Source organism: Desmodus rotundus, chromosome 10, assembly GCF_022682495.2.
Source record: "Desmodus rotundus isolate HL8 chromosome 10, HLdesRot8A.1, whole genome shotgun sequence".
Taxonomy (NCBI): Eukaryota; Metazoa; Chordata; class Mammalia; order Chiroptera; family Phyllostomidae; genus Desmodus; species Desmodus rotundus.
The window spans coordinates 39,527,392-39,552,428 of record NC_071396.1 but is presented as its reverse complement, the minus strand read 5'-3'; the positions used below and the strand labels follow the sequence as shown (position 1 = coordinate 39,552,428).

General features: G+C 51.3%; 1 protein-coding gene across 3 annotated transcripts in view; it reads left to right on the top strand.

Moving 5' to 3' along the window:
* The window catches only part of RNF130 (ring finger protein 130), a 106,496-nt gene that overhangs the window by 4,262 nt on the left and 77,197 nt on the right, over positions 1–25,037 (top strand). For all 3 annotated transcript variants that reach the window (XM_053912902.2, XM_053912903.1, XM_053912905.1), the window contains exon 2: positions 23,424–23,618. In XM_053912902.2, coding sequence (XP_053768877.1) covers positions 23,424–23,618 — 195 coding nt within the window. The remainder of the gene's footprint in view (positions 1–23,423; positions 23,619–25,037) is intronic.

Genomic DNA, 25,037 nt, shown 5'->3' with positions numbered 1-25,037 from the left:
TGAGAGAAAAGAGAATTCGGAAGGAGCTGGAGAAAACCAAAGTTTTACATAAATCAAATAACCAAGAAGATAGAGGAGATATATACAGTAAATTATGTTACAACTTAGAAAGTGCTTTTACATATTGTATTTTTCCTTTGCCCTTGGATGATCCATTGGCATATAAATATTTGAATATTTTTTAAAAAAAGTTTGACCTCCCCACCAAATATCCACCCTCCTACCATCCTATTCCTCTGTTTCTCTGGGTGGCAGAGCTTCTCACAAACGCTGTCTGTATTTGCTGCCTTTGATCTTTCCTCCCGCTGTTGCCCTTCACGTTGCGGAGGTCTCTGCTGTGCTGGTGATTTTGCTCGAGACCTGGCCCGTTCGACGGCAGGGTCCCTCGGGCCTCAGTGTGCAGCATGCACTGGGACTGAGGAAGAAGTTCCAGGAATGGTACGTGGTCCTGAATTTGGGGAAAGAAAAAAGTCACCTGCAGGAAGGGCGCGGGCAGACCGGCTTGGCCGTGTGCCACAGGACAGAGCCCCTGCGCTCGGACCACCTGGCCCAGTCCGGTCCCGCCCCGGGGAGCGCTGGTCCCCCAGCACGGAGGCCAAGCGCACCGGAGTTCGTGTTTTGTTCTGAACACAAGTTTTAAGAGGTGAACAACCCACAGGGTGTTGTTTTGAATACTATTATGAAAGGGAAATCCTTCATTTGAAGGAAGGTTAGATCAGATGACTTCTGGGATCCTTCCACCTTGAACAATGTGTGACTGTGAAGTAGTAAAACAAGCCTTTTTAAACAGACCTGCCAGAACACGCCCGCGAAAGGAGGGTGGTGTTTTCTCCAATCCAGTCCCAGGCACACGCACGCGTACACACGCGCGCACACACACTGTGCAGCAGCGAACACACAAAGGTAGACACTTGTACAGTTTGTTTTGTGAGATTATCTACATGCGCTGTGTCCCGTCTTTGTCCTTTCTGGGTTTGAACGGGAGAGTTGACCGTCACTTTGAGGCAGTCCCTCTCCCCGTGCCGTGAAGGCAGCCGCTCACTGCCCTCAGAGAGGCGCCCGGCCGTGCCCGCGGCCCTGTCCACACCGGGGGAGCCCCTGCGCTGTCCTCAGGGCTGGTTCTTCTAAGCAGGACCGTTTGACTGACTTACAGAACGAAGCTCAGTTTTCAGGACCGTCAACATTTGTCTCATCTTCTTTGAGGTTTTCTCACTAGACATTCATTGTTTTCCAAAAGTTGTTGGAAGTATAGCTTTCCTGGGGCCAATTTTGAATAAAACAAAGGGAACCCTTCAGTATGAAATAAATTTTAAAACATTTAATGAGCACCTCCTCAGGGCTCGTGTTAGCGCAAGCCCTGCGGTGTGTGCAGGAGGCGCGCTGTGTGACTCCTGCCTGGGGGAGCCTCGTCCCCTGGCCCAGGACAGCTGCCCCGTCTGGGCGGCATGAGGACGTGCTGTGGCAGAAGATGGGGTGGCCATCCTCACCCTGCCAGGGGAGTTTGCTGTGAAGCAGGGCTCTGTGAACTCCAGCGGGGGCAGCCACCTGTCGTTTCAGTTTCGTGGAGCCCACCGCACCCATGTGTGTTCGTTCGCAGGTCAGGCCGCTTTCAAGCTACGGAGTTGAGTGGCTGTAATAGGAGTCTCTGTGGCCTGCACACCTGAAATAAACTTTACTTTCTGGCCCTTGAGGAAAATATTTGACAATCCCTGTTCTAAAGGTTCCTGTATACCTCCGTTTTTCCCACTGAACACTGTGTTATGGGTTTAGGGATGAGAATCTCATTCTTGCCACGCTGCGAGGTCCTGGAAGGAGGGAGAGTATTTCTGTTTCAGCCCAGCAGCTAGGGCTGCGTCCGACTCTCGCCTGACACTGGCGGGCCCCTGGGACCTGCGATGCACATGTACCCTCGGCACGGCCTGGCACCGACACTGGCGGCTGGCGTTGTGAGGGCGGGGACTTGGTGGGCAGAGGACACTGGGGGAACCCTGTTACTGTGCCCCATCGTGAATGGCATGGAGACCAGAGAAGAATCTGTTTGGACTTGGCAGTCTAGAAAGATTTCATTGAAAATGTGGAATTGGCAGTCAAACTTGATTAGTTCTGCCTCCAGTCATAACGGAGTAACAGGCACCAGGTTTGCCCCCCACGCCCCGCCCCCCGCGAGTGACTGGAAAACCTGACAGAGTGTTGGGACAGCAGTGTGGGAAATAGGTCAGCAAGCAGCACAGCACAGTTGTCTCCGAGAGAAAGGAGATAAACAGCAGAGCCCCGGCTGCGCCCCTGGACACTCTCCAAGCAGCTGTGCTGTGGGGAGGCGAATCCCGCAAGAATCTGGGGGTCTCCCTGAGCTGCCGAGGCCCAGGCAGGCGGAGATGGGGTGCAGGGAACGTGCCGGAGAGGAGGGGCTGCACAGAGAGCGAGCTCCAGAGAACGGCCGTGGGTCCCCTCGGGCTGCCCAGTGTGTTGTTGAGGGGCTGTGGTCAGAGTTAGCAGGGGCAGGTCACACAAATCTGGGAGCCGTTCACGTTCTCACCGATCAGCGTCAGCGCAGAGAGATGTGCTCTGTGCGAACAGGAAGGGAGGCCAGGTCGGCCCTGGAGAAAAGCCGGTTCTGGACCCACCGGTAGGAGCAAACCTGAAAAGGAGCAGACGGATTTGGTCCAGAACAAAGCCCGGCGATAATATGTAAAGGAATACAACAAAATCCGGCTTCCAAAAATGTAAAATTCAAGACAATCTTCCAACCAAAAATTAAGAAACAGGAAAATGTGACCCATCACAACAGAAAAATCAATCAGTAAAAACAGGCCTAGAAATGGGACCGATGATGGAATTGCAGGTAAGGACGTTAGAACAGCTGTTACAAATACGTTCGGGTCACGTAACAAGGTAAAAAAACATGAACGTGATGAGGAGAGAAATAGACACAAAAGGCCTCCCATCAGACGTGGAGCAGTGATGGCGTGGGGCCCGTCCTGACAGAGAGGAGGGCGAGGGTGGGCCCGGAGGAGAGTGTGTCCTGTGTGGTGCTCCCGCTCACCCCGGCAGTGGCGGGGCGGCACGTCTCAGTGCACACTGTGCCCGGCGTGCTGCCAGGTGTGGTACGTGGGTTATCATGTAGCCCTCTCACCAGCTGCAGGTGGTGCTGAATCCTTTCTGTGGAAGGAGCTTAAGGCCCCTGTGTTTCTCACTTAGCGCCTTTTTTCTTTATAGCACCTAACCTGATGGGAAATCATTGTGTACATCCATTTTGTCTGTTTCTGAGAGCAGGGATTCTCACTTTCTGTCCACTCTCGTATGCTGGATGCTTGGTGCTTTACCTGGGACGTAGGAAGTAGCCCTGGGTAATGGGTGTTGGACCAACTCAGTCACGGGAGGCGGCCCGCCAGCCGCCTGGCCACAGGATTCTGTGCAGGGGACTCGGTGTTGGCCTGATGGCAGCCCCTTCAGGGGTTGCCCAGAGCCCCTTCCCCACACGGCTTCCCAAGCACATTTCAGGAGTTGTGGCGTAGTCACCAAGGGGACTGCTGTACCGCCGTTCCAGGGGGTTGCCAGGAAAGCTGCGTCCTTGCTACAGAATTAAATATAAAGTGACTGAGTGGTGACTGTGGTAGGTTTCCTCACAGTGGGCAAGGGTGCAAACATGGAAACCGTCGTGTTACATCGATTGGATCGTGGATGACGTCTCCCATTGTCTTGTCTCTCTGTCTGGTCGTCGTTAATTTTCAATATAAACCTCTGTAGGGGTTAAGTCGTGCTTTCTAAATGGAATAAGGGTCTACAGATTAATGTTTTGTAAAGTTCATTCTCCAGCTTCAAGCAGCGGTCAGAATGACTGGACACTGGACGGAACGGTACCGTGAATGTGTTGGAAAGGGCACGTTCCCCCTCATGAGAAGGAAGAGCTTCGAGCCCAGGACAGCCGCCCGAGTAGGAGGGGCTGAGAGGCGGCAGCGTGGCTTTGAGCAGGCGGCGGACCCGGGGGGAGTAGAGCCCTAGTGCAGCACTCGACTTTTCTGTGCTATTTTTATGATGATTCAGTACTTTCATTGGTTTTGTTGGTTTTCAGTGTTTAAAATCAATCCGTAGTTAAAACATGGAAGACTCCTGTCTGATGTGGCTCAGTGGACTGAGCACTGGCCTGTGAACCAAAGGGTGGCCAGTTCGATTCCCCATCAGGGCACGTGCCTTGGTTGGGGGCCAGGTCCCCAGGAGGGGGCATGTGAGAGGAGACCACACATTGGTGTTTCCTTCTCTTTCTCCTTCCCTTCCCTTTTCTCTAAAAATAAATAAAATCTTTAAAAAAAGTGGAAGATGTACAGTTGCAGAACAGAAAGTAGATGTTATCAACCTTAAGAATATACAAAGGTAAGCAAATGACAAAAGGGGAGAAATGGACGAAGAAAAGAGATGTTAAGAACTGGTGAGGACCAGCCTCTTCATCTCGTGGGGCAGAGGATGCAAGAGCTAGTCTCTGGTTGCAGAAACTATAGAGGTTTAACCACAAAATAATAATGAAATAATAAAATCAGGAGAGCGGGAAGATGGGGGGGCATAAGAGAAAAACCCCAATTTGTGATGGCATAAGTCCATAGGTAGTGTCTGAGGCTGACAAAGCAGGAAATAACGGCTGTAAGCGTTGTTAGACGGAGGGTGTCCATCGGAAGAACTAAAAGCAGAGTTGCAGTGGTTGCCCCTGGCGATGGGGGCGCTGGGGTGACTGGGCGGGTGTGCTTCATCGCATGCCACTGGGTGAACTTGTCCTTTCTGCCCGTGTGTGCGCCGAGATTCCCACTCCTTCCCCTGCATGCAGAGGAGGTCTGCCCCCCGGTTTCTTTCTTTCCTTTGAAGAAGCTCCAACTCCAGCGGCAGGCTGTGGGAGGTAGGGTTCTGTGGACGCCGAGCCTGGTCTCGGGAGACCTGCTTAGCTCAGCACTGGCAGACTGCGGAACCAGAACTGCCACCGCTGAATTAACTGGTGATACTTCATGCACAGATCCAAGTCCACGAGTCCCGAAACTGTTTCAGCAGCTGCTGCATCGCCTGGCTCCCTGCCTCCCACCCCATCCGCTGGGGAGTGCCGTCAGTCAGCATTCACCGAGTGGGGCCAGGTGGGGGCAGGGGTGGCCCTGTCCCGTGGCCCCCATCAGACAGATGAGCTCTTTCGCCTGCTCCTGGCTTCTCACTTCTGTCCTCCTCTGAGGTAGACGCGAAGATTGTTCATGATGATCACTCTTTTTCCCTTCATCCTCCCTTCATCATACTCACTTGGCAGCAGCTCAGCCCTGGATGAACCGGGTACCGGGTACCGTTCATCCCCTCCATGCTTCCTGTCTCCAAGCAGCTGGATGTTGCAGGAGGAAGTCTGCGAACCCAGCTGATGGAGGTTTGGGATCAGAAAACTTAGGCAGAAACAAATGGGCACTTAACAATGTGCGGTAGCCCAACATTTTCTTGTAAAGAAATAAGACAGGTGTCTCGGCAACACTGATTTTGTCTCCTAGAGCCCCGTAGCACCGCCTCCCGCCTCTTCACTCTGTGTCTTGCTCCCCCCTTGAGCCCAAGACTCACATGTTCAGTGGCACACTGGCCTCTCTGACTTCAGGGTCTTGAGGACGTCTCCGATAAGCCTCAGTGGAGTCAGTGTTTCAGTGTTCATTTTGCCTTCTCCTCTGCTACTGCTGCTCCCCAGGCATCTCCATCTCCGGAAGTGACACTCCTGTTGTGTAAACAGATTTAGGCATCGTCCTCGCTGCTTTCTCTCCTCTATGCTGCACCCTCCACCTCCAGGGCGGGTCACCTGTCCTCTGCCTGTCATCTGCTTTCCTGTGCTCTCAGCATGGCCAGCCGTCCTCTCTGACTTGTGCTGGTCTCTCTGCTGCTTCTCTCGGTGTCTGTGTCTTTTCTCCCCACAGGAGATAGGGTGGTCTTGAAGCTTCACCCCATCACGTCACCGGCTGCATGGCCACGCTCTAGCCTCTCCTCCCCTCAGACGTCCGTCTCACCCGGCACACCGAGCGGGAGCCCTTCTGATGCGCCTGGGTTCCTAAGAGTCCCCCGGTTTTCTTTACACTTGTGTACCTTCTGGTAGGCACCCCACTCCCTTTCACTCCCACTCCCTCCCCCCCAGTATTTGCTGCACGGATGGACTCGTGCTGTTCTTTGGCTCTGTGTCAGGGCCAGTTAAAGGGGCAGAACGGGCGTGGGAGAGGAATTACAGAGTCTCAGAACTCGGTGGTCATCGGTGACCGATGGCAGGTGTAGCCCCCTGTGGAGGCCTCAGCGTTTGCATCTTGTGAGCCTACAGCTCAAGCTAGACCAGACCCCTGCCAGCCCTACCACACTCATCTCTGGAAAACAGGATGTTACAGAAAGTCTGTCTTTCATTTGGGGAAAAAATGGGTTCAGATATTTGCAGGCAGTAGTTCCTTCCTGGCCTGACTGAAGTTCTCTAGCCCTTCAGCTTCATAGGCGTATTTCTTGTGGCCATTCTTAAGGATGTGGCGTAGTCGGCCTCAGGATGCGTTCGTCTGTTAATAGCCCGCTTTGAAGGGTGAAGAGGGTTCAGTAGTGCCCACAAAGACCCTCTCCGCCTGGGGCATCAGAGTGTGGCGGTGTCTGCAAACAGGCTCTTTGCAGATGTGAGCAGTTGAAATGGAACCATGCCCGTTTAGGGTGCACCCTAAGTCCAGTGACTGGCATCCAAACAAGGAGGCGGGGGGCACAGACACACACAGAGAAGCAAGCCTGGGAAGACAGAGGGACACAGACACGGGCTTCGTGCTGCCCTGGCCGGGGAGCTCTGGGTCGCTGGCGCCTGCCAGAAGCTGGGCCAGAATGCGGGACCGTTTCTGCCTTGGAACGTCCCGAAGGGGTCAACCTGCTGACACCTCGCTTCCGACTTCCGCCCCCGAGTTTGTGGTCATTTCGGATACAAAGAGAACCCCAAGTTGAGCCCACCGTGGCAGTTCGGTTTTAGCAGTGCAGAGGGGAGAGAGTAGAGCCGCGTTCCCGTCCTCTGGACGCCCGCCTGCAGTGCGCAGGCTGGGCCGGCAGCCTGTGCGCGGACTCTCACTGAGCCCGCTGCCCTTGCAGCGTCTCCGTCTTCTCGTGGAGGCTGCCCTGAGCCCTGCCCTGAGCCTGTGGTTTCACTGGGTTCGTGGTTTGCTCAGCCTTTCAAGATGTTTTTTGTCTCCTGAGTTCTCATCCGTAGCTTCACTCTCCCCAGCAGCTTTGCCACCCACCAGCGAATGAGCAGCATTCTGTATCTTCACCTAAGTCAATGGCTCTTCCTCCCCTGGGGTTCTGGGTCCTCTTGGAGCCTTGGATGAGAGTTTGTGGAGCTTTCTGCTGAAAAACATATGTTTATGTGGACATACACAAAACTTTCAGTACGGTTCATTAGGAGGCTCAGATACCTCTTGAAGCCCCAAGTGGTCCAGGGACCCAGAGTTGAGAATCGCTGCTCCAGGTACTGATGAGGGTGTGAGTGAACAGGCCTGTGCAGGGTGTTGCTAAGTCCTCTGGGGTCGTCCACGACAACGTTCCTTTAATCAGCACTCGGGTGGGGGAGGTGCGTGCCATGGAGTTTCTCATTCATGTTACTGACTTCACGTTTAATGCATATTTCTTTGTCTTATGATATCATAAAAGACATAACCAAGTGCTCTGATGGAAAAAATAGATACTTTATTTACTCTGATCCTGATTTGCTAGTGCAGGAGCTGTGGCAAGGAAGGAACAGAGGTCAATCTTTTTGGCTTAGCCACAGTGTGTTAGTTTTCTGTTGCCATTGTAACCGGTCACCACAGAGTGGGTGGCTTACGACAGTGTGGGTGTGCCCTGGCCAGGTGGCTCAGTTGGTTGGAGCATCGTCCCCTCCACCAAAAGGTTGCAGGTGGATCCTTGGTCAGGGTGAGGATGGGACACACTGATTAGTTCTCTCTCTCCCTCCCTCCCTCCCTCCTGTCTCCCTTCTTCTCTCTCCAAAATCCATAAACATATCCTTGGGTGAGCAGTTTTTAAAAAGTGAGGAGTCCAAGCCGGGTCTCATGGTGCTACAGTCATGACGTGGGCAAGACTGTGCTTCTTCTGGAGGCTCCGAGAGAGAACTCACGTCCTTGCTTTCTGCAGCTTTTAGAGGCTGCCTGCGTTCCTTGGCTCGTGGCCATGTCTCCGTCTTCCGCACCAGCATCGAGGCGTCTTCAGAGCTCTCTGACTCAACTTCCGCCTCTCTGATCCACGTTTGAGTTGGCCCCACCCACCTAGTCCAGGGTCACCTCTTTACTTTTTTTATTTATTTTTAATCCTAACCCGAGGATATGTTTATTGATGAGAGAGAGAGAGAGAGAGGAACATCGATGGGCGGGCTGCCTTCTGTGTGCGCCCCTGCCTGGGTCAAACCCACAAGCCAGGCGTGTGCCTGACTGGGGAGCAAGCAGCCTTCCCCCAACCTCTCCGTGTATGAGACACGCTCCAACCAGCTGAGCCAGTATTTTCTTTTTAAGATTTTATGTTTTATTTTTAGAGAGAGTGGAAGAGAGGGAGAAAGAGAGGGAGAGAAATATTGCTGTGAGAGAGAAACGTCCATCGGCTGCCTCTTGCGTGACCCCAACTGGGGACCAGGACCCCACCACCCAGGCACGTGCCCCAACTGGGAATCGAATGGGGCTCCATCCACTGAGCCATGCCAGCCAGGGTGGTGATCTCGTTATTCTAAAGTCACCTTTTTAGTGCAGCGGGAACGGGCCTGGAGAACATCACGCTAAGTGAATTAAGTCAGTCAGAGAGAGGCAAATACCAGCTGATCTCACTTATATGTGGAACCTAGTGAACAAAATCAACTCTCAAGCAAAATAGAAACAGACCCACAGAGAGCAGACTGACAGCTGTCAGAGGGGAGGGTGTGGGGGGGCTGGGTGAAACAGATGAAGGGGTGAAGCAAAAATTAAATAGAGTCAACAGCGAGCCCCTTTAACTCCCTCTTGCCAAGTAAGCTGACACTCCCAGCCTCAGGGTGAGGGTGAGGATGTGGGGGGCGTTACTGTGCGTCCTGGCACGGGGGGCCTGTGCCAGCACCCCACGATCACAGCTGTCTCTTCTCGGGGCCTACAGATTATCCCTTTACCAGTTGTTTTGCTGCGGGTCCGCGGCCATACCACCCTGAAAGCGCCTGATCGCGTCGGAAATTTTGCTCAGGATTAGTAGCGCCTACCTGGTCTCTAACTTGCACAGTCCATCTCCATTGTTCTGTAAGCAGCGGGCTGCTGTTTGCACAGGTTGGTTTTCTGATACCTCTCTTCTGTGCTTCCTCAAAGCCTGTTGTCGGCAACGCTCGTCCTCATTTGCACTTTGTCACCAGACTGTAATGCGTCAGGGTCAGAAACCCCACGAGCATGTGGGACCACGGCTTCAGACACTCACTCAGCAAATGATTACTGAGCCCCTACTGTGTGGTGAGCAGGACAGGAAGTTCATGCATGCTCTCTGGTGGGGGAAGCCAGGCGCGTCGGCCCTTGCGTATTGTCTAGCGGTGAAAACACACTAAACAGATAATAACACAAGCCATTCTTCAATCATGACTCTTGGAGAAAGGGTCAGGGTGCTAAGGGAGCAGAAATGAGAGCTTGGATGGCCAGGCAAGACTTCTTTGAAAAAGTACTTCAACTGAGACGAAGGCGGGGGGCGGGTGTTCCGTTAGGAGGGCACAGGAGGAAGACCGCTCCAGGCCAGGCAGGCCAGGTGAAGCCCAGGAGGAACAAAAGCCCTTGGTGTGCTTGAGCGGCTTAAAGAGTGGAGAGAGGGGGGAGAGTGGAGTGCAGTAGAGGTGAACAGGCGGGCCAGTTCGTTCTAGGCTGGGCTGGGGTTTTGACTTTATCTCAAGAGGAATGGAAAACTATCGAAGGGTGTGTTTTTTAATTTTTAGTTATGCTTAAATACACATAACATAAAATTACCATCTCAACCATTCTGAAGTGTACAGCTCAGTAGTGTTAATATATTCACGTCGTTGTGCAGCCAGTTTCCAGAACTCTCTTGTTTTGCAAAACTGAAACCCCAGACCCCTCAGACAGCTCCCCGTCCTCCCCTTCCCCCAGCCCCAGCCCCCACCGTCGTGCTGTCTGTCTGTCTGTCTGTCTCCAGGACCCTGACCACGCCAGGTGCCTCAGGTCAGTGGAATTGTGCCATGTCTGCTGTTGTTCCCGGCTTATTTCATTAGCATAGCGTCCTCCTCAAGGTTCCCCCACGTGGCCGAATACTCTTGAAGGGCCCTGGCCAGAAGGCTCCGGTGCTCAGAGTGCAGTCCTGTGCACCAAAAGGTTGAGGGTTCGATCCCCGGTCAGGGCGTGTGTGGGAGGCAGCCGATTAGTGTTTCTCACATTGGTGTTCCTCGCTCTCTAAAATCAATAATATATCCTGAGGTGAGGATTAAAAAACTACTGTTGAAGGGTTTTAACCTGAGGAGTGAGATAACCACATTTTCGAGAATTAACAAACATTTTTACTAGCTGTCACATACATACACCATCTTAAGTCTGCAATGTGATGGATTACCACAGCGAACACACTGAGTCAACTCCAAACTGACCAGGAAGTCAAGCACCGCGGGCTCCGTTCAGTCCCCAGAAGTCCCCTTCCCTCTGCTTCAGCCCTCCTCCCTCCCTCCCTCCCTCCCTCCAAAAGCGAGTGCTGTGCCGACTTTGAACGCCAAGGACTGTGCCTAGTTTGGGTGCACTTTCTTTTGTATTCTTGAGACTGATTTCTTATGAATTCACGTTGGGGGTGGTCCAGCGTGTGAACACATCACCACTTTATCTGGGCTCCTGGCGACAGGCATGTGGGTTACCAGGAGCACTGTCAGAAGACTTGCGTGCGTGCCAAGTCTTTTGTTACAAATACAGAGCATTTCGTAGGGTGTGTGTTCAAGAGTAGAATTGTTCTTTCCCTTCCAGTTTTCCTTCAAGCTCAGTATGTCCAACCTGGTATCTTTCTTCCAAAAGTCTGGTCCTCCTCCAGTGTTAACTGTTTCAGTCAACAGCACCATCTCTACCCAGTGGTTATGCCAGAAAGCGAGACATCTTCATTTAGATCTCCCCCCACGTCTGCGTACCAGCTCCTGCCTATCAGGCTCCCGAACACCTACCTCTGCAGTGTGTCCACTTCTCTCCCTGTCTGCTGCACCCTCCCTCCTCTCTCACCTGGACACGGCCTCCCACCTGCTTCCCTGCGCTCACTGCTGCCTGTAGTTCTGGGGCACAAACATCTTTGTCTGTGTGTGGACTTACGACCCCCACGCGTGCATCACTCTGACACGTTACCCCACACTGTTGCGCTTTTTTACATAGTATCTTTAGGCCGAACGCTTAGGTTAATAGTAACAGGTGTAACACATTGTATTTCTGCTAGTCTTCATGTTAATATGTAATTTTTCAGCTTTCTTTTCCAGTCCGATTAGTTGGTTGGTTTTTCTTTTTAACCTTTTATTGTAGCTAAAAAGAGCTTGCGCAGGAAAAGTGTCAGCTCTGCCAGCTTCTTTTTGCTTTTCACTGAGTGGGTTTTTTAAAGGCGTTTGCCATTGAGTGAGGGACAGTTCAGTCAAAAAGGGATGGTTTCGTGTGCAAGCCCGTGTGAGTGAGCACACGCTGTCTGGCAGGAAACTGAACACAAACACGCAGGAGGGAGCCCCTGCTGTGTGCTTCACGTGGGTGGGGTCTGGCTCTGTGGGACACCTCAGAGGCCGTGGGGGACACACGCCGTCTGGCACGGACTGAGGGAAGCCGCCAGTGTTAATCCCTAATTAAATGTCGGCAAAGCTCAGTTTACTATTACCTGTAACAGTGATTTTTTAAAAATTCAAGTATATTTAGAAAGGCCACTTGGTACCAAATCAGTGCACATGCCCCCCCAAAGTTAGTCATACTTCTAAAAGGCAGGAACAAACCATTACAAAAAATAGAAATTTAAAATACCACTTAAAATGGCATTGTCACTGAACACTACAGGACGTCTCAAGAAATGGAAGAGTCTCTAAATGAATGGAAGGACACCCCATGTTCATGGATCCGGAGACTTCACAGTGCTGAGGCGGCAGTATTCCCCAAATGCACCTACAGATTCAGCATAGCCCTGAGAGAACACCGGCTGGCTCTCTGCACAGGTTGGCGAGCTGACCCTAAACTTCACGCGGCTCAGGGACAGTCAAAACAACCCCGACAGGAAAGGACAAAACTAGAGGGCTCTCACTTCCTGGTTTCAAAATTGATCTAGGACAGTGTGGTGCTGGCCCAGCCTTGTGGAGCCGCAGAATAGAACCGAGATCCGACAGTGAACCCGTACATTTATGATCAGTTGATTTTGGAAGGGGTGCCACGAAAATTCAGTGGGGCAAAGAATAGTTTTTCAAAGGGCGCAGGGTCCGCTGGCTGACCAGGAAGGCTGCGAGGGGGTGGGGGGGCTGAGGAAGTGCGGCTTGGTTGACAGTTGGGTGGCAGTGGCTTCTGTCACTGCCGGGAGGGGGCGAGCTGAAGGCTGGGAAGCATGCTGTGCATTTGCTAATAAAGCAAAGTGACTAGAACCTGGGGAGAAAGCAAATACATATTACGTGTGCAAATCCCGGAACACAGAAAGCTGGGTAATTACAAATGACCTCAATGGGATGAGAGGTGACTTGAAGGAACCAGTGTGAATGCACAGATTACAAACAGCAGTTGTACTGAGATGACGGAGCGTGTGACCAAGAAGCTCATCCTAAGTCCGTGCTTGCTTTCTCACAGCCTCTGGGTATCTCAGCTCACTCTCCACGTCGGGGAAGCAAAAGCACAGAAGGTTGGAGAGGTGCTTTCGTCCATTGTTCTGCCGGCCCTGAGCAAGAGATACATTTCTTTCCTATTCTTGCTCTGAGAAAAACTTTAAAGAAATGTTTTGGAAAGGGCGTGAGAGAAGCGCCTTGCTCGTTCTTGTCCTTATTGGCAACATTCATCTCTTTCTGGGCTTTTTAATTTTGAGAAATGATCAGGTCTGCGCCATCACCTTGCATTTGTCTTTACAGCTTTGAACTAAAGTATAATTTATGCCGTGCATTCTAGCTGGTTTCTTCATTTAGTTTCTCGTCAGGATGATTTGTAATCACCCAGCTTCCTCTGCCGCGGGGTTTGCAAAACTGAAATGACAGGTTGCTTCCTTCCGAGTCATTGGTGATCCCCGTTCTGGGTCTGCGCCAGGTTCTGCTTCTGGTTCTGGGCGCCCCTGGCCGTTGTCCCGTGGGAGGTGGAGTGCGTGGTAAGTCAGATCGGGAACTTGGGAGAGGACCGCTCTCAGCGGCGGGGGTGCTACAGCTGTGCGGTGACCCGGCCCCGCGGAGCCGCCTCGTCCGCCCGCCTCGTGACCTGCCGAGGACATCCACGGTGCTCCGCTTGGTCCCAGCTGCAGGTGTCACCCACCAGAGCCTCACTGTCAGCTCCCAGACATGCTCTCTGGTTCTTTCACTTGGGCTTCCTGCATGACATACGTGATCGTGACACAAAACGTCTGCCTCTGCTCTTTCTCCTCTGAATGGGAAACGCATGGAAAAGGCAGCGAAACACCGTTTTCCACCATTGCGAACCACCTCGCCGAGTCTCACTGGTGACTTTTTCTATCTGCGGTAAACGTGACGGTTTTTCGTTACTGTCTCTGTTGGTTTACGGACACCTCAGATTACGAAGCTGTCACACCTCCTAAGCCTTCTACTCTCGCTTGTTTTGTCATGTGAGTTGTCTCCCACGGTTATTTATTTTCTAGTTGTCCTCCAGAAGGACCAATTTCATGATTTTGTCTTCGTGGCCTCCTACTTCCTTCCTCAGCTGTTTAGCTCAGCCTCTGGACAAATGCTCTCCCCGATAGTGGGAGCTGCAGCCTTCTGTGTGTGTGTGTGTGTGTGCGTGTGTGTGTGTGTGTGTGTGTGTGTGGTGAGAGTGAGTCATTTCTTTCAACTCACATGTTAATTCCAGGGAAGCAGCAGTATTACACAATTAGCTGCAGCCTGTGAAATGTAAGGAATGGTAGGAAACTATGAATAGAAATTTGCCTAAAACAAGGACCCCAAGACAAAGAAGTGTTTTTTCTTACTGAGCAGCATCAGTTCTCTGTGCGTTACGCATTTAACCCCTCGTCAGATGTAGGAGCCATGAATATTTTCTCCCATCTCTTAGGTTGCCTCTTCATCTTTTTGATTATATTCTTGGCTGGGCAGAAGCCTTTCAGTTTGATGTAGTCCCACTTACGTATTTTTGCTTTTGTTGCCAAATCCAAAGTTATTGTCAAAACCAGTGTCAAGGCGTTTACTGCCTGTGTTTTCTTCTAGGAGTTTTATGGTCTCAGGTCTTCTGTTCAGGCCTTCAGTCCCCTTTGAGTTGATTTGTGTGTGTGGTGTGAGAGAGTGGTCCCGCTTCATTCTTCCGCACGCGGCTGTCCAGGCTTCCCAGCGCCGCCTGTGGAGGAGATGGTCCTTTCCCCACTGCATATTCCTGGTTCCTTCGTTACAAAGTAATAACCATGGGGGGGGGCGGTTACTTCTGGGCCCTCTACTCTGCTCCATTGACCTGTGTGTCTTCAGAGACCCTGGCGCCATGCTGCTTGGTTGCCGTGACCTCGTAGTACATAGAGTTTGGAGTCAGGAAGCACGAAGCCTACAGCTTTGTTCTTTTTCAAGGTAACTGTCTACTCAGGGTCTTCCGTGATTCCATACAAATTCTGGTCTCATTTGTTCTGCCCCTGTGACAAATGCCACTGGAGTTCTGATACGGGCTGCACTGAATCTGTAGGTTTCCTTGGGTAGCACGGACGTTTCAACAATGTTAATTCCGCCAGCCCGTGAGTGCAGCGCATCCATTCATGTGCTTGCTCAGTTTCTCTCCTCATTGTCTCTGTGTCCGTGTGCGGGATTTCCACCTCCGCGGTGCACTTCATTCTAGGGTGTTTTGCTCTTTTTGATGCCATTGTAAACGAGGTTGATTTCTTAATTTCTGTTTCTGATAGTTTGTCATTAGTGTATAGAAATGCAACAGGTGTTCGTATATTGGTTTTGCATCCTGTGACTTTGCTGACTTTATTAGTTCTAAAAACCAATTATTTTTTGGTAGAGTTTTTAGACTTTTCTATATATAATATTGTCATCTACAAATAGAGGCAGTTTTACTCCTTCCTTTCATGTCTGGGTGCCTTTTGCTTGTCTTCCCTAATTGCTGGGGCGAGTACTTCCAGTACTGTGTTGCGTGAGAGTGGTGATATCCAGCGGCCTTGTCTTTGGTGTGATGTTCCCTCTGTACCCACTTTGTTGACAGTTTCGTTTTGTGTTTTTTATCATAAATGATGTTGAATCTTGTCAAAAGCTTTTTCTGCATCTTTTGATATGACTGTGATTTTTACCCTGCATTTGTTACTGGGATGGATTGCATCAATTTTCAGATGTCGAACCAACCCTGCATCCCTGGAATAAACAACCCACTTGATCGTGGCTTGTGATCCTTTAATGCAGCGGTCCCCAACCTTTTTGGCACCAGGGACCAATTTCCTGGATCGCCTGCCGCTCACCTGCTGCCGTGTGGCCCGGTCCCTAACAGGCCACAGACCGAGCCGTCATCCTGTGGAATCCGTCCCTCTCCCGTTTGAGGCCACGTCCAGATCGCCCTGTCTCTGGCAGCACTGTCTCCTGTCAGCGTCCTCAGCACTGGAAGCACTGGACCAGAAGGAAGCAGCGATAGTGAAACAGAACAGGAGTGTTCTCGCATGTTTCACTTTTCTGCCGGAGAATTTAAATGCCTGCCAGTGTTGCAGCCTTCCGTTTATAAACTGGCTAAGTTCTGGGGGTTCTGTGTACAGCGCGGTGACTGTGATGAATAATACTGTATTGGGTACTGAAGTTTGTAGAGAGAGGAGATTTTAAGTGTTCTCACCACAGAAATGAACTGTATGACGTGGTGGATGCGTTAATTAGCTTGGTTGTAATGTGTGTGTGTGTGTGTGTTATACACACACACATATATGCACATACCTTTTGTTTATTTGTTAGTCGTACCTCAGGCTGAGGGAAAGGGAATGCCGTCAGGTGCTCCTCCGGGTCCTTGATGTTGCTCTTTCTTCTTTCTGTGCGCCGACAGTGTGCAGTTACAGTCTGTGACTTTGCTCTGTCCTGGTGGGCTCTTGGTGGCAGCCAAGAACACCGAACACTATTGACTGAGCTGGGTTTCTTCCTAGGCACGTCCTTGCTTTTCAACGGGGATTTCCATCTGTGTTTTTAGGTAGATGACAATTGCTGTCACTCAGGAATTGCCCACGGAAAGACCACATTTGAGGGAGGAAGGTAATGAGGGTGAGACACTGTTCGTGAAGAAGTACCCAGCAGGCAGTTGCCAAGTAAAAGGCTAAAAAAGCTTGAGATTTCTGTTTCGACATCACCTACCCGTGGTGCCCCTGGCCCTACTCCCCTCCGCCCCGCCCCCCACTTCCAGACTTCGGCAGTCCTGGCTGTGGGGGCATGTCTCTGTGGTTTACACCCCGGGGTTTGTAGGGTTTTGTTATGGCAGCTCTAGGAAACTAACACATATTTGAAGGGCCTTGTTTTACTGAGGAAGAGAAAGAAATACTGGTTAAATGTAACCTTTTTTATCAGGTATGCAAGTTAACATTTTAAGGGTAACCACTAAAAAACAACTTGAATATATAGATGGAGCAGAGGGAGGAACGAAAAGTTCATCAGTGCATTCAGAAGCAGAGAAGGGGGGAGTGTAAACAAGCTCAGAAATAACAGGGTAACTGAGAACAAAGTAAAGTAATAGACACAGATCCAAATGTATCATGTAAATGATACAAATAGACTAAACCTGGCATCTGAGACTCCTTCTGCAACCTGGTGAGAAAATAACCTGAGGGCTGCTGGCCCAGATTAGGGATACAGTACAAAAGTAAACAGGATTAAAGGAAAGGAAGTTTACTGAAACACAGTATCAGTATATTTAACACAGTGTGACTTAGTAACTGCAGAGGCCTCTTTATTAGCACAGTAAGTCACAAGCCACAGGAGTGGGTCTTTGCTGGGTCAGTTCAAGGAGGTAATGTAATTGCTGTTGCTTAGAGTTCAGGTGTTTTGTGGTCTGTATTTGAAGATAAAGAAAATGCTGGGTTTCAGTCAGAGTTTATTGAGTGAAAAGAAGGATGATCTGCCCTCATCCCAGTGTGACCGCCTGGGTGCCGCCTGCAGAGCCCGCCCTGACCCCTCACTCCAGGTGTTGGTCTTGGAGGGAAGCTCCCCATCCTGAGCCACTGCCTCTGCATGGGAGTCAGGGAGGAGGGAAAGGGTTGGCCAGGGGACCTTTCCAGGGAAGCTTTGTCCTTAGGTTTGACCTTCTTGGTGGGCTTGAGTCGCCACCCGTGGGTCCTGGTGGAGTAAGAGAGCCACCTGGCGAGGACGAAGCGCAGTCTCCACTGCGGCCGCTCCACCTCCTTGGGGGGCCCAAGTGCTGCCAGGACAAATCCCTGCTTTGGCCGAGGGCCTGGAGGAAGACACTCGTCCCGCCTCAGAGCTGGAAGCCCTGAGGTAGGACTGCGCTCAGGGGTCAAGGGTGCCGGCAGGTCACCTGCCCCTTCCACTCTCCCCTTTGCCATCACAGCTTCGACTTCATCCTGGATGGTTCCCCTCCTGGTCGTAAAAGGGCTGCCAGCAAGGCCTCCTGGAGTCACCTGCTTCCTGCTTCACATCCCATGGGGGACAGAAAAGGCCCCTCTTCACTTGTGGCTTAAGTTCTTCCCTTCTGTGTGGCTCATTTTATTTTAAAGATCATATTTTATTTTGAGGGGAAGGAGGGAGAAAGAGCGGGAAAGAAATATTGATAGGTGCCTCTAGCACAGGACCTGGCCTGCAGCCCAGGCACGTGCCCTGACCAGGAATCGAACCGGCGGCTGGTGCTCAGTCCCCTGAGCCACACCAGCCAGGGCTGTGAGGCTTGTTTTAGGTCATTTGTCTGCCTGCCTTCCCCAGAGCGGGGCTCAGGTCTCTGTCACTTAGAGTACCTTGTATGGGTGGCGTGCAGATGCCGAAATTAAATAAGTGCCCTTTTGTTTTGCTGCTTCTTTTGTTTTGGGGTTTTTTTTGGGGGGTGGCAGGGGCAAAGAGCAGAGTCCTCTTTAAACTTCAAGGCAATCCAACGGACCTGCCTGGCAGTGGGGTGAAGCAGCCTGGAAATGGAGTAGACAGAGCGACTGTCCATATGCCTGCCGGCAGAGACCCCAGTGCCTCCGTGCGCGCAGCAGGGACAGCCAGGAACGCCTGTCAGCTCATCAGGGTGCGGACCGAAGCCTGTGCGGTTGGCAGGGACGGCAGCTGCTCTCCTTGTTTGGTTTTCCGTACTCTCCTGGTTCTCCACGTGCTGTCGGGCAGATTTGGTTGTGCATATTGGAAACTGGGTTATATTTTGTAAGTGAAAATAAAAAGTAGTTTCTCAGAAAAGAACTGGTTGGCATGGAACATTAAGCATCCTTGTTCCAGTAAGAAAAAAGTGTGCCACCAGTGTGAAGAGAATTCTAGCCCTGGGGTCCCGGACCCACAGCGGGCCTGAACGCTCAGGTGGAGGGAGAGGGGTCAGCAGGGAGGCCGAGGGAGGCCATGAAAGGCCAGGAGCTGGCCGGGACAGGTGTTGCTGTGAGGTCCCTTTGGAGGATGAAGGGGAGTCTTCCGACCTCTCTCCCTGCTCCTCCTTCACTCCATTCTTAAAGTGGCAGAGACCAGCAGGCTTCACTGAGAGGAGAAGGGAGTGGTCGTTAATGCGGGGTTCCTGAGAAATCGCATGGGCTGCGTCCTTTCGCTGGCGTTGGGGTGACAGCCTACCAGACGAGAAAAGGTAACGGAAATTGGGGGCAGGACAGGATAAAACAATTCTAGAAGCAGATACGAGGTTAAGAAAAATTGAAACTTAAAAGTAAATTAACAGAAAATTAAGGGAAAAGGAAAAATAAAATATTTTCAACAAGACGAAACAAACAATGAATTAACAAAACCCCAGTAGTCAGATTTAAGTTAAAGTATAGAAATAGTAAAGGAATAAATTACCTCCATGGGAGAGGAGGAAGGGATGAAAGCTGGACGTTTAAGTCCAGTGGGTGAGCATCAGAAGGAAAATAGGGCCCTGACCCGTGGGCTCAGCTGGGTGGGTGGCATCCTGCAGAGCGAAAGGTCTCTGGTTCTATTCCCGGTCAGGGCACATACCTGCCTGGGTTTCGGGTCTGGTCCCGGTCGGCGCGTGTGAGAGAAGTAACTGGTTGAAGTTCCTTTCTCACAAAGGATGCGTCTCTCCCTCTCTTTCTCCCTCCCTTCCCCTCTCTCTAAAAGTAAACAAATCAAATTAGGAAATGGGATTAAAAATAAGAATTGTGTTTTGCTCATTAAATCACAAAATGAGAATTTAACAAAGAGAAGAGAAGGCAAGGCAGAGGCAGGAGACCTAAAGGTCAAAGAGACTGCGATCTGGTGTGGAAATGGGAGAGCAAATAGCCAGAACTTTCTGCCGGTGGAAGTGCGTATGTCCAGGGCAGCTAGTTAGGCTTATTCTTCTTTTTATGACTTCTGTAGGAGGCAGCCGGTAGAACATCGCCCAGGTCACGTGCCCCTGCAACAGATCTTGGGCACAAGGTTGTTCTTCGTATCCATTCTTGCTCAGCCTGCCTCCATCAGCGTCCCTCTCTCTCTCCAGCCTCACCGGGCACAGTGCCCGCTGGACCTCACACCGGGGAGGCGCCCAGAGTAAACAGCGGTGACTGATCCCGCACAGCGAAGGCTAAGGCGGCTGGGAAGGCATCGGAGAAGATGCGTTAGCAGAATTCCTGAAGCTTAGGGTTGGCGAAGGAGCGGTGGGACTGACGTTTCAGACAGAGACAATGAGACACACGGGCCCTGAGAGCGGGAGACTGTGGGGCCTGGAGAGGCCAGTGACTTCCCATCCCTGCGGTGACTCTCAGGGCATGGAAGGGAAGGTCACCCCCATGACCTACCAAGTCACTGCTACCTGTAAGTCACTCAAACCGCAGTGGAGAGTTTCAGGCTGCGGGGCTGGGGAAGAGAGACTTCATCTTTTTCCATGTTCACTCACAGAACCCTCTAAACATTTACATACCCTTTGTACCAGGTGGTCTTCTGCTTCTCCCAGGGCAGCTGGGGTCTTCTGTTCAGAACCTGGTCATCTTACGTCTGTCCAGTGTGGCACCTTGGGCTCCGTGTTCACGGGAGTTTGAGGGAAGGGACTGCCCTCCATCCTTGCGCTGTGCTGCGGGAGTCGTTTCCCAGCGCCCCCGTGGGCACCGGGCTGCGCCGATGCGCCCTTCCTGCCGGTGCTCTACGCTGCCTCGTGGGTGTGTGATTTCTGTGCCAGGCCTGCAGCCTCTGTGCACCGGTCTTCCAGACCCCACACCGAGCGTTTGGTCACATCTCTCTCTGGTGCTCGGTATGTGGCCGAGCGTCTCAGTTAATGTTTGCTGAGGTGAGGGTCCCACAGCTGTTCCTGTTGAGAACCGTTCGGGTTTGGTCCAGGAGTAAACGGAAGTCTCTGCACTGTGTCTGGACTCAATAGGAAAGGCCATACAGGAAAAAAACTGAGGTTGAACTTGTCTGTGGTGCAGTGTTTTTCAGCTTCGTTGAGGCATAGCTGCCACACTTGCCAGTATTAGACTACAGTATGTTATGTCGTCTGGTTTCCTGTTTCCATGGTAGCGTCTAGTCGTTTTTTTACCAACCCCATAACTAGTAAGTGCTGAGAGGTCAGAGGTGATGTCCCATTCTGACCCTGGCAGGAGAGACAGGACAGAACAGAAGTAAATGGTTTTGAGTTTGAGCAAAACTGCCGTTGACGAGTGCTGTGGTTCCTAATCACGTAGACACTTCACGTCTTCACGGAAGATTTTGCCCTGGCGCGGTAACGGTGCCACTGAGCCTCGGGGCGGGGCGTTTGTAAGCTGCTAACGTTATTTTCATTGTTAGTTACTTTTTTAATTACAGGAAGGAATAAATAGATAAAATAAGCATACTGCAGTATTAAGTGATTATGAAAACCCCTTATTTTCTGTTTCTTTAGTTTTTAAAAGTTTTTATTATTGAGACTGGTACAGACATCCCTGTTCCCCGCCGCCTCAGCCCACCTCCACCCAGCCCCCACCCCTTACTTTCTCTCTCTGAATAATGAAAAATGCTTCTTTGACCAGAAAATTGAACCTCTTATTGTTGCATATTCTATCAGTACTGACAGAGTGTTTTCAGAGACCTGTGACAGCTGGCAGATGGGGCAGCAGGGACGTTCTTCTTGCTCATTCCGTCTGTTGTGGGAATTGGTTTGGATCAGCTCACGGGCCTGTAACCTGGTGGGCGAGGACTCCTTGCAGAGGTGGGCTGTGCTCTGCAGTCGCTCCTTGGGCGTGACTGTGAGTCTGTTCTTCTAAGCAGACAGTGGCACTGTCAGCACGGCAGGGAGGGAGGATGAGAGGGAGCCGCGGGGAGCAGGCACGCAGGGTGGTCTTGGCGGGATCTCCGGGGCCTGGGCTGGACCTCGAGGACAGGACAGGGTTGGGCGGCACCCATTGAGCTGGAGGAAGAGAGTCCTGCTGGAGGCCCCAAGAGCAGAGGAACTGCTACGCTCTTTCACACCCACGGAGCTCTCGCGAGGTGACAGACTTATCTCAACCTTTGCGAGTTAGCAAAAACCGAAGAGTCGAGGAGAGAGGCCCAGCCCTGGTGTGTGGCATCCTCTCCGCGGCACTGAGAGTGCGGGAAGCCGCAGGGACGGCAGGAAAGCCTCGGGAACATGAGCGTTTCCTGGAAGACAAGTGCGTGGGTCTCTCTAGGTGTCTCGGTCCTGCCTTTACTTCAGGGTTTGTGCTGCCCTGTGTTCTGAAAACTCACAGATGAGACACTGAAGACCAGTTCTTTGTTCCTGTTTGGACACAATATTGGAAGTTTTCCCAAGACAGTGGGGTTGTCCCAGCACGTCACATTAAATGCTTCTATTTTAAACAGCATGATAGTGTGTAAAGCAGACCCCTGTTGCTGAGAGGGCCCAGTCCGCTGCGCCGTTCACAGCGCTGTGTCCTTCAGTAGTGGGCTGCTGACCTTTGACCTGATCAGGGCAGGTCGGAGGTTTCGCAGTGCGGAGTGGCCGGAGGGAAAGGGTGAGGGGTGGCTGCAGGCAGCCTCAGTCACTGAAACCATTCGTCGCCCACGGGCTGTGTCTTCGGAGACCTCTGGTGTGCTGTCACCCCCCACACACACACACACCGCCTGTGATGATGAGCGTGTCTGGGGAAGACATCCAGTGGGATGATGCGTGGTGGCTCCTGCACCTTTTACAGGTTCTTTATGTAAACGTGTGGAAAGCAGGGATTTTTCCATTGGCATTGTCTGGTTTTATACTTTCTAATTGATTAATACTTACTCGGCATTTTTATTACTTATTTGCTTCCAGTGTTGGCCTTCTGTGCTGGGTTCCTTCCCTCCGTGGCCTGCCTAGTACTGAGGGCGAGGCATCCAGCTGGAACGGCTCGCTGTCCTCCGGCCCTGCGGACCCCCTTCTGGGCTGCCCCTGCCCTCTCGTTTTAACCTGTTGTACATGGAAGCCTGAGGAATGGGAAGAGCAGCCGGGGCAGTGTACTAGGCTTTGCGGAGGGCGTTGGAGCTCTGATGAGCATATGTGCGGGATCATACACTGCAGAGCCTGCCCAACCACGGCAGACAGGCTGGCCCCCAGCTCCAGGGCCATGGCCACACGATTGGTAGTCCTGGTGTCTCGTTAGACAGGCGGATGCAGAAAGTATGTATGTATCCTAACATGGAATTGCAGGGTAACCTTTTAACAGTAAGTGTAAGTTAGAGAAATAATCGATTTATTCTAATTGTTATTTTAGCTATTTAAACTTCCAAATACAAGCCAAAAGTGAACTTTTCTGATTTCCCTTAGACACTTGCTAAGACATACGGTATGTTCAAGCATGCCTGAATTTCAGCAGGGCCACGTGGCAACGGAACGGAAGGTTGGTTTGGCTTCCTGACTTACCCCAAGCAGACCCGTCTCCCCCGGAGTGGTGGGAGGTGGGGTGGGGGAGAGGGGCCCTGGGCGTGCGTCGGGGGTTTCTGTGTTTGCCCTGCCTTCCTCCTCTCGTCACCAGTCCACAGTGGAGATTAGTCTTCTCTGTTTCGGACAACCTGTCAGCAGAACTCTTCACTTTCGATTTGCACGACGGGAGCGTCTGTCTCCGTCTGCAGGCGAGGATTCACACTCACTGTAATGTCCTCTGAGGCTGTCTTCAGAGCTCCGCCCGCGGCAGGCTGCTCGATGTGCTTTACAGGAAGACTTAACTGACTTCATTTATCTTCACTCGAGAAAATGGGTTTTTTTCCCTTTTCCCTTTAGTTGCTGATCATCTGGGCTGCGATCCTCAAACCCGGTTCTTCGTCCCTCCGAACATCAAACAGTGGATCGCCTTGCTGCAGAGGGGAAATTGCACATTCAAAGAGAAGATATCGCGGGCTGCTTTCCACAACGCTGCTGCTGTGGTCATCTACAATAACAAGTCCAAAGAGGAGCCGGTCACCATGACTCACCCAGGTAAACAGACTCGGGCTGCGGATTCACTGCTCCTCCTAGAACTCAGTGCCTCTGCCGAAACCACGTCGTTTCCGACGTAATTCTGTGACTGTATCTTTTGGTATCACCATTTGTTTGTCTTTTCCGCTTAGTTGAATTCTTTTTCTTAAATAATAACCGTAAGAGCCTATAAAACTTGTGTATGTTAAGAAACTGGCTGTGATTGAATTCGTAGTCACTTTATGTTCCTGCGTTTCACTTGGTAACTTTGGAAAATAATGCATTGACATGTGGAATCATTCATCCAGGTATGTCATGGATTCTCAAGGCTTAACTGTTTGACAAGGTTCTTTTGTCAGAATCCATGTTGAAATTGACTTAGTTATTATTATTAACACTAGAAACAATATTATCAATTTCTTGAAGAAACATTTAGGATATTTCTAATGTAACTGTTTTAATAACAATAGCTGCAATTTATTGAGCACTTACTATATATTTTCCAGGCACTATGATATGAGCTTTATTTGGTTTTTGTTTTTAATGCTTTATTTTTACAGTAATTTTAGCAAAAGGAAATGGCTTTATGTTATTAGATACATAAAAAATTAGAAGGATGTGGTAAAGTGAATTGGCAAATACTGTGGAGAGAAACCTGGCACTATCCGACACTGTCAATGACCTCATACGTTGTAGTTCAGTAACTGCACTCCTAGACACACACTCCGGGATACTTTTCAAACTTCAGTGTGCGTACAGATCACCTGGGACTCTCACTGCAATGCAGATTCTGGGTCAGTAGGTTTGGGGTGCAGCGTGAGGTTCTGTAATTTTTGTAAGTTTCCAGGCAGTGCTAATGATTGCTACTCTGGTCCCCAGATCTTGCTTTGAGAAACAAGGAAGCAGACGGGAAGCATAGGTTTTAATCTCGCGTTTCCCACCTGCCTCCTCTGTGACTCTGATTCTGGGGCAGGCCATGAGTCTCTGCTCTGCAGAACGACAGCGGGAGATCTCTATGTGCTGAGAATCTCTCTCTTTCCGGGACCGTCTGTGTCACAGCTGCAGTTGCCCTTTCTCTTACATGGCAGCCCTGTCCCCCTGAGGGTCAAGGACCCTTGCATCAGAGCCACAGCCCCATCCCTGAGAGGGATGGGCCCAGAGACCAGGTTGCTCTCCCTTGCTCACATGTCAGTTCTGTCCACCCTTCACTGGAGGAGAGAAACCTCTATGCTGTGCATTCTCACGTGAGCTCAGGTGAACTGGGAGGAGTTGAGAAACACAGCCCCGGGCTCATGCCCTCCGTGAGCCTGCCACCCACGGCCCCGCGGACCTCAGAGGGCCTTCCGATTCTCCGTGGAGGGACACAGCGAGTGTGCGCTGTGCTGAACAATGGGGGGACGCCCAGTGCTGCTCAGCCTCCTTCAGCACGAGGACCTGTGT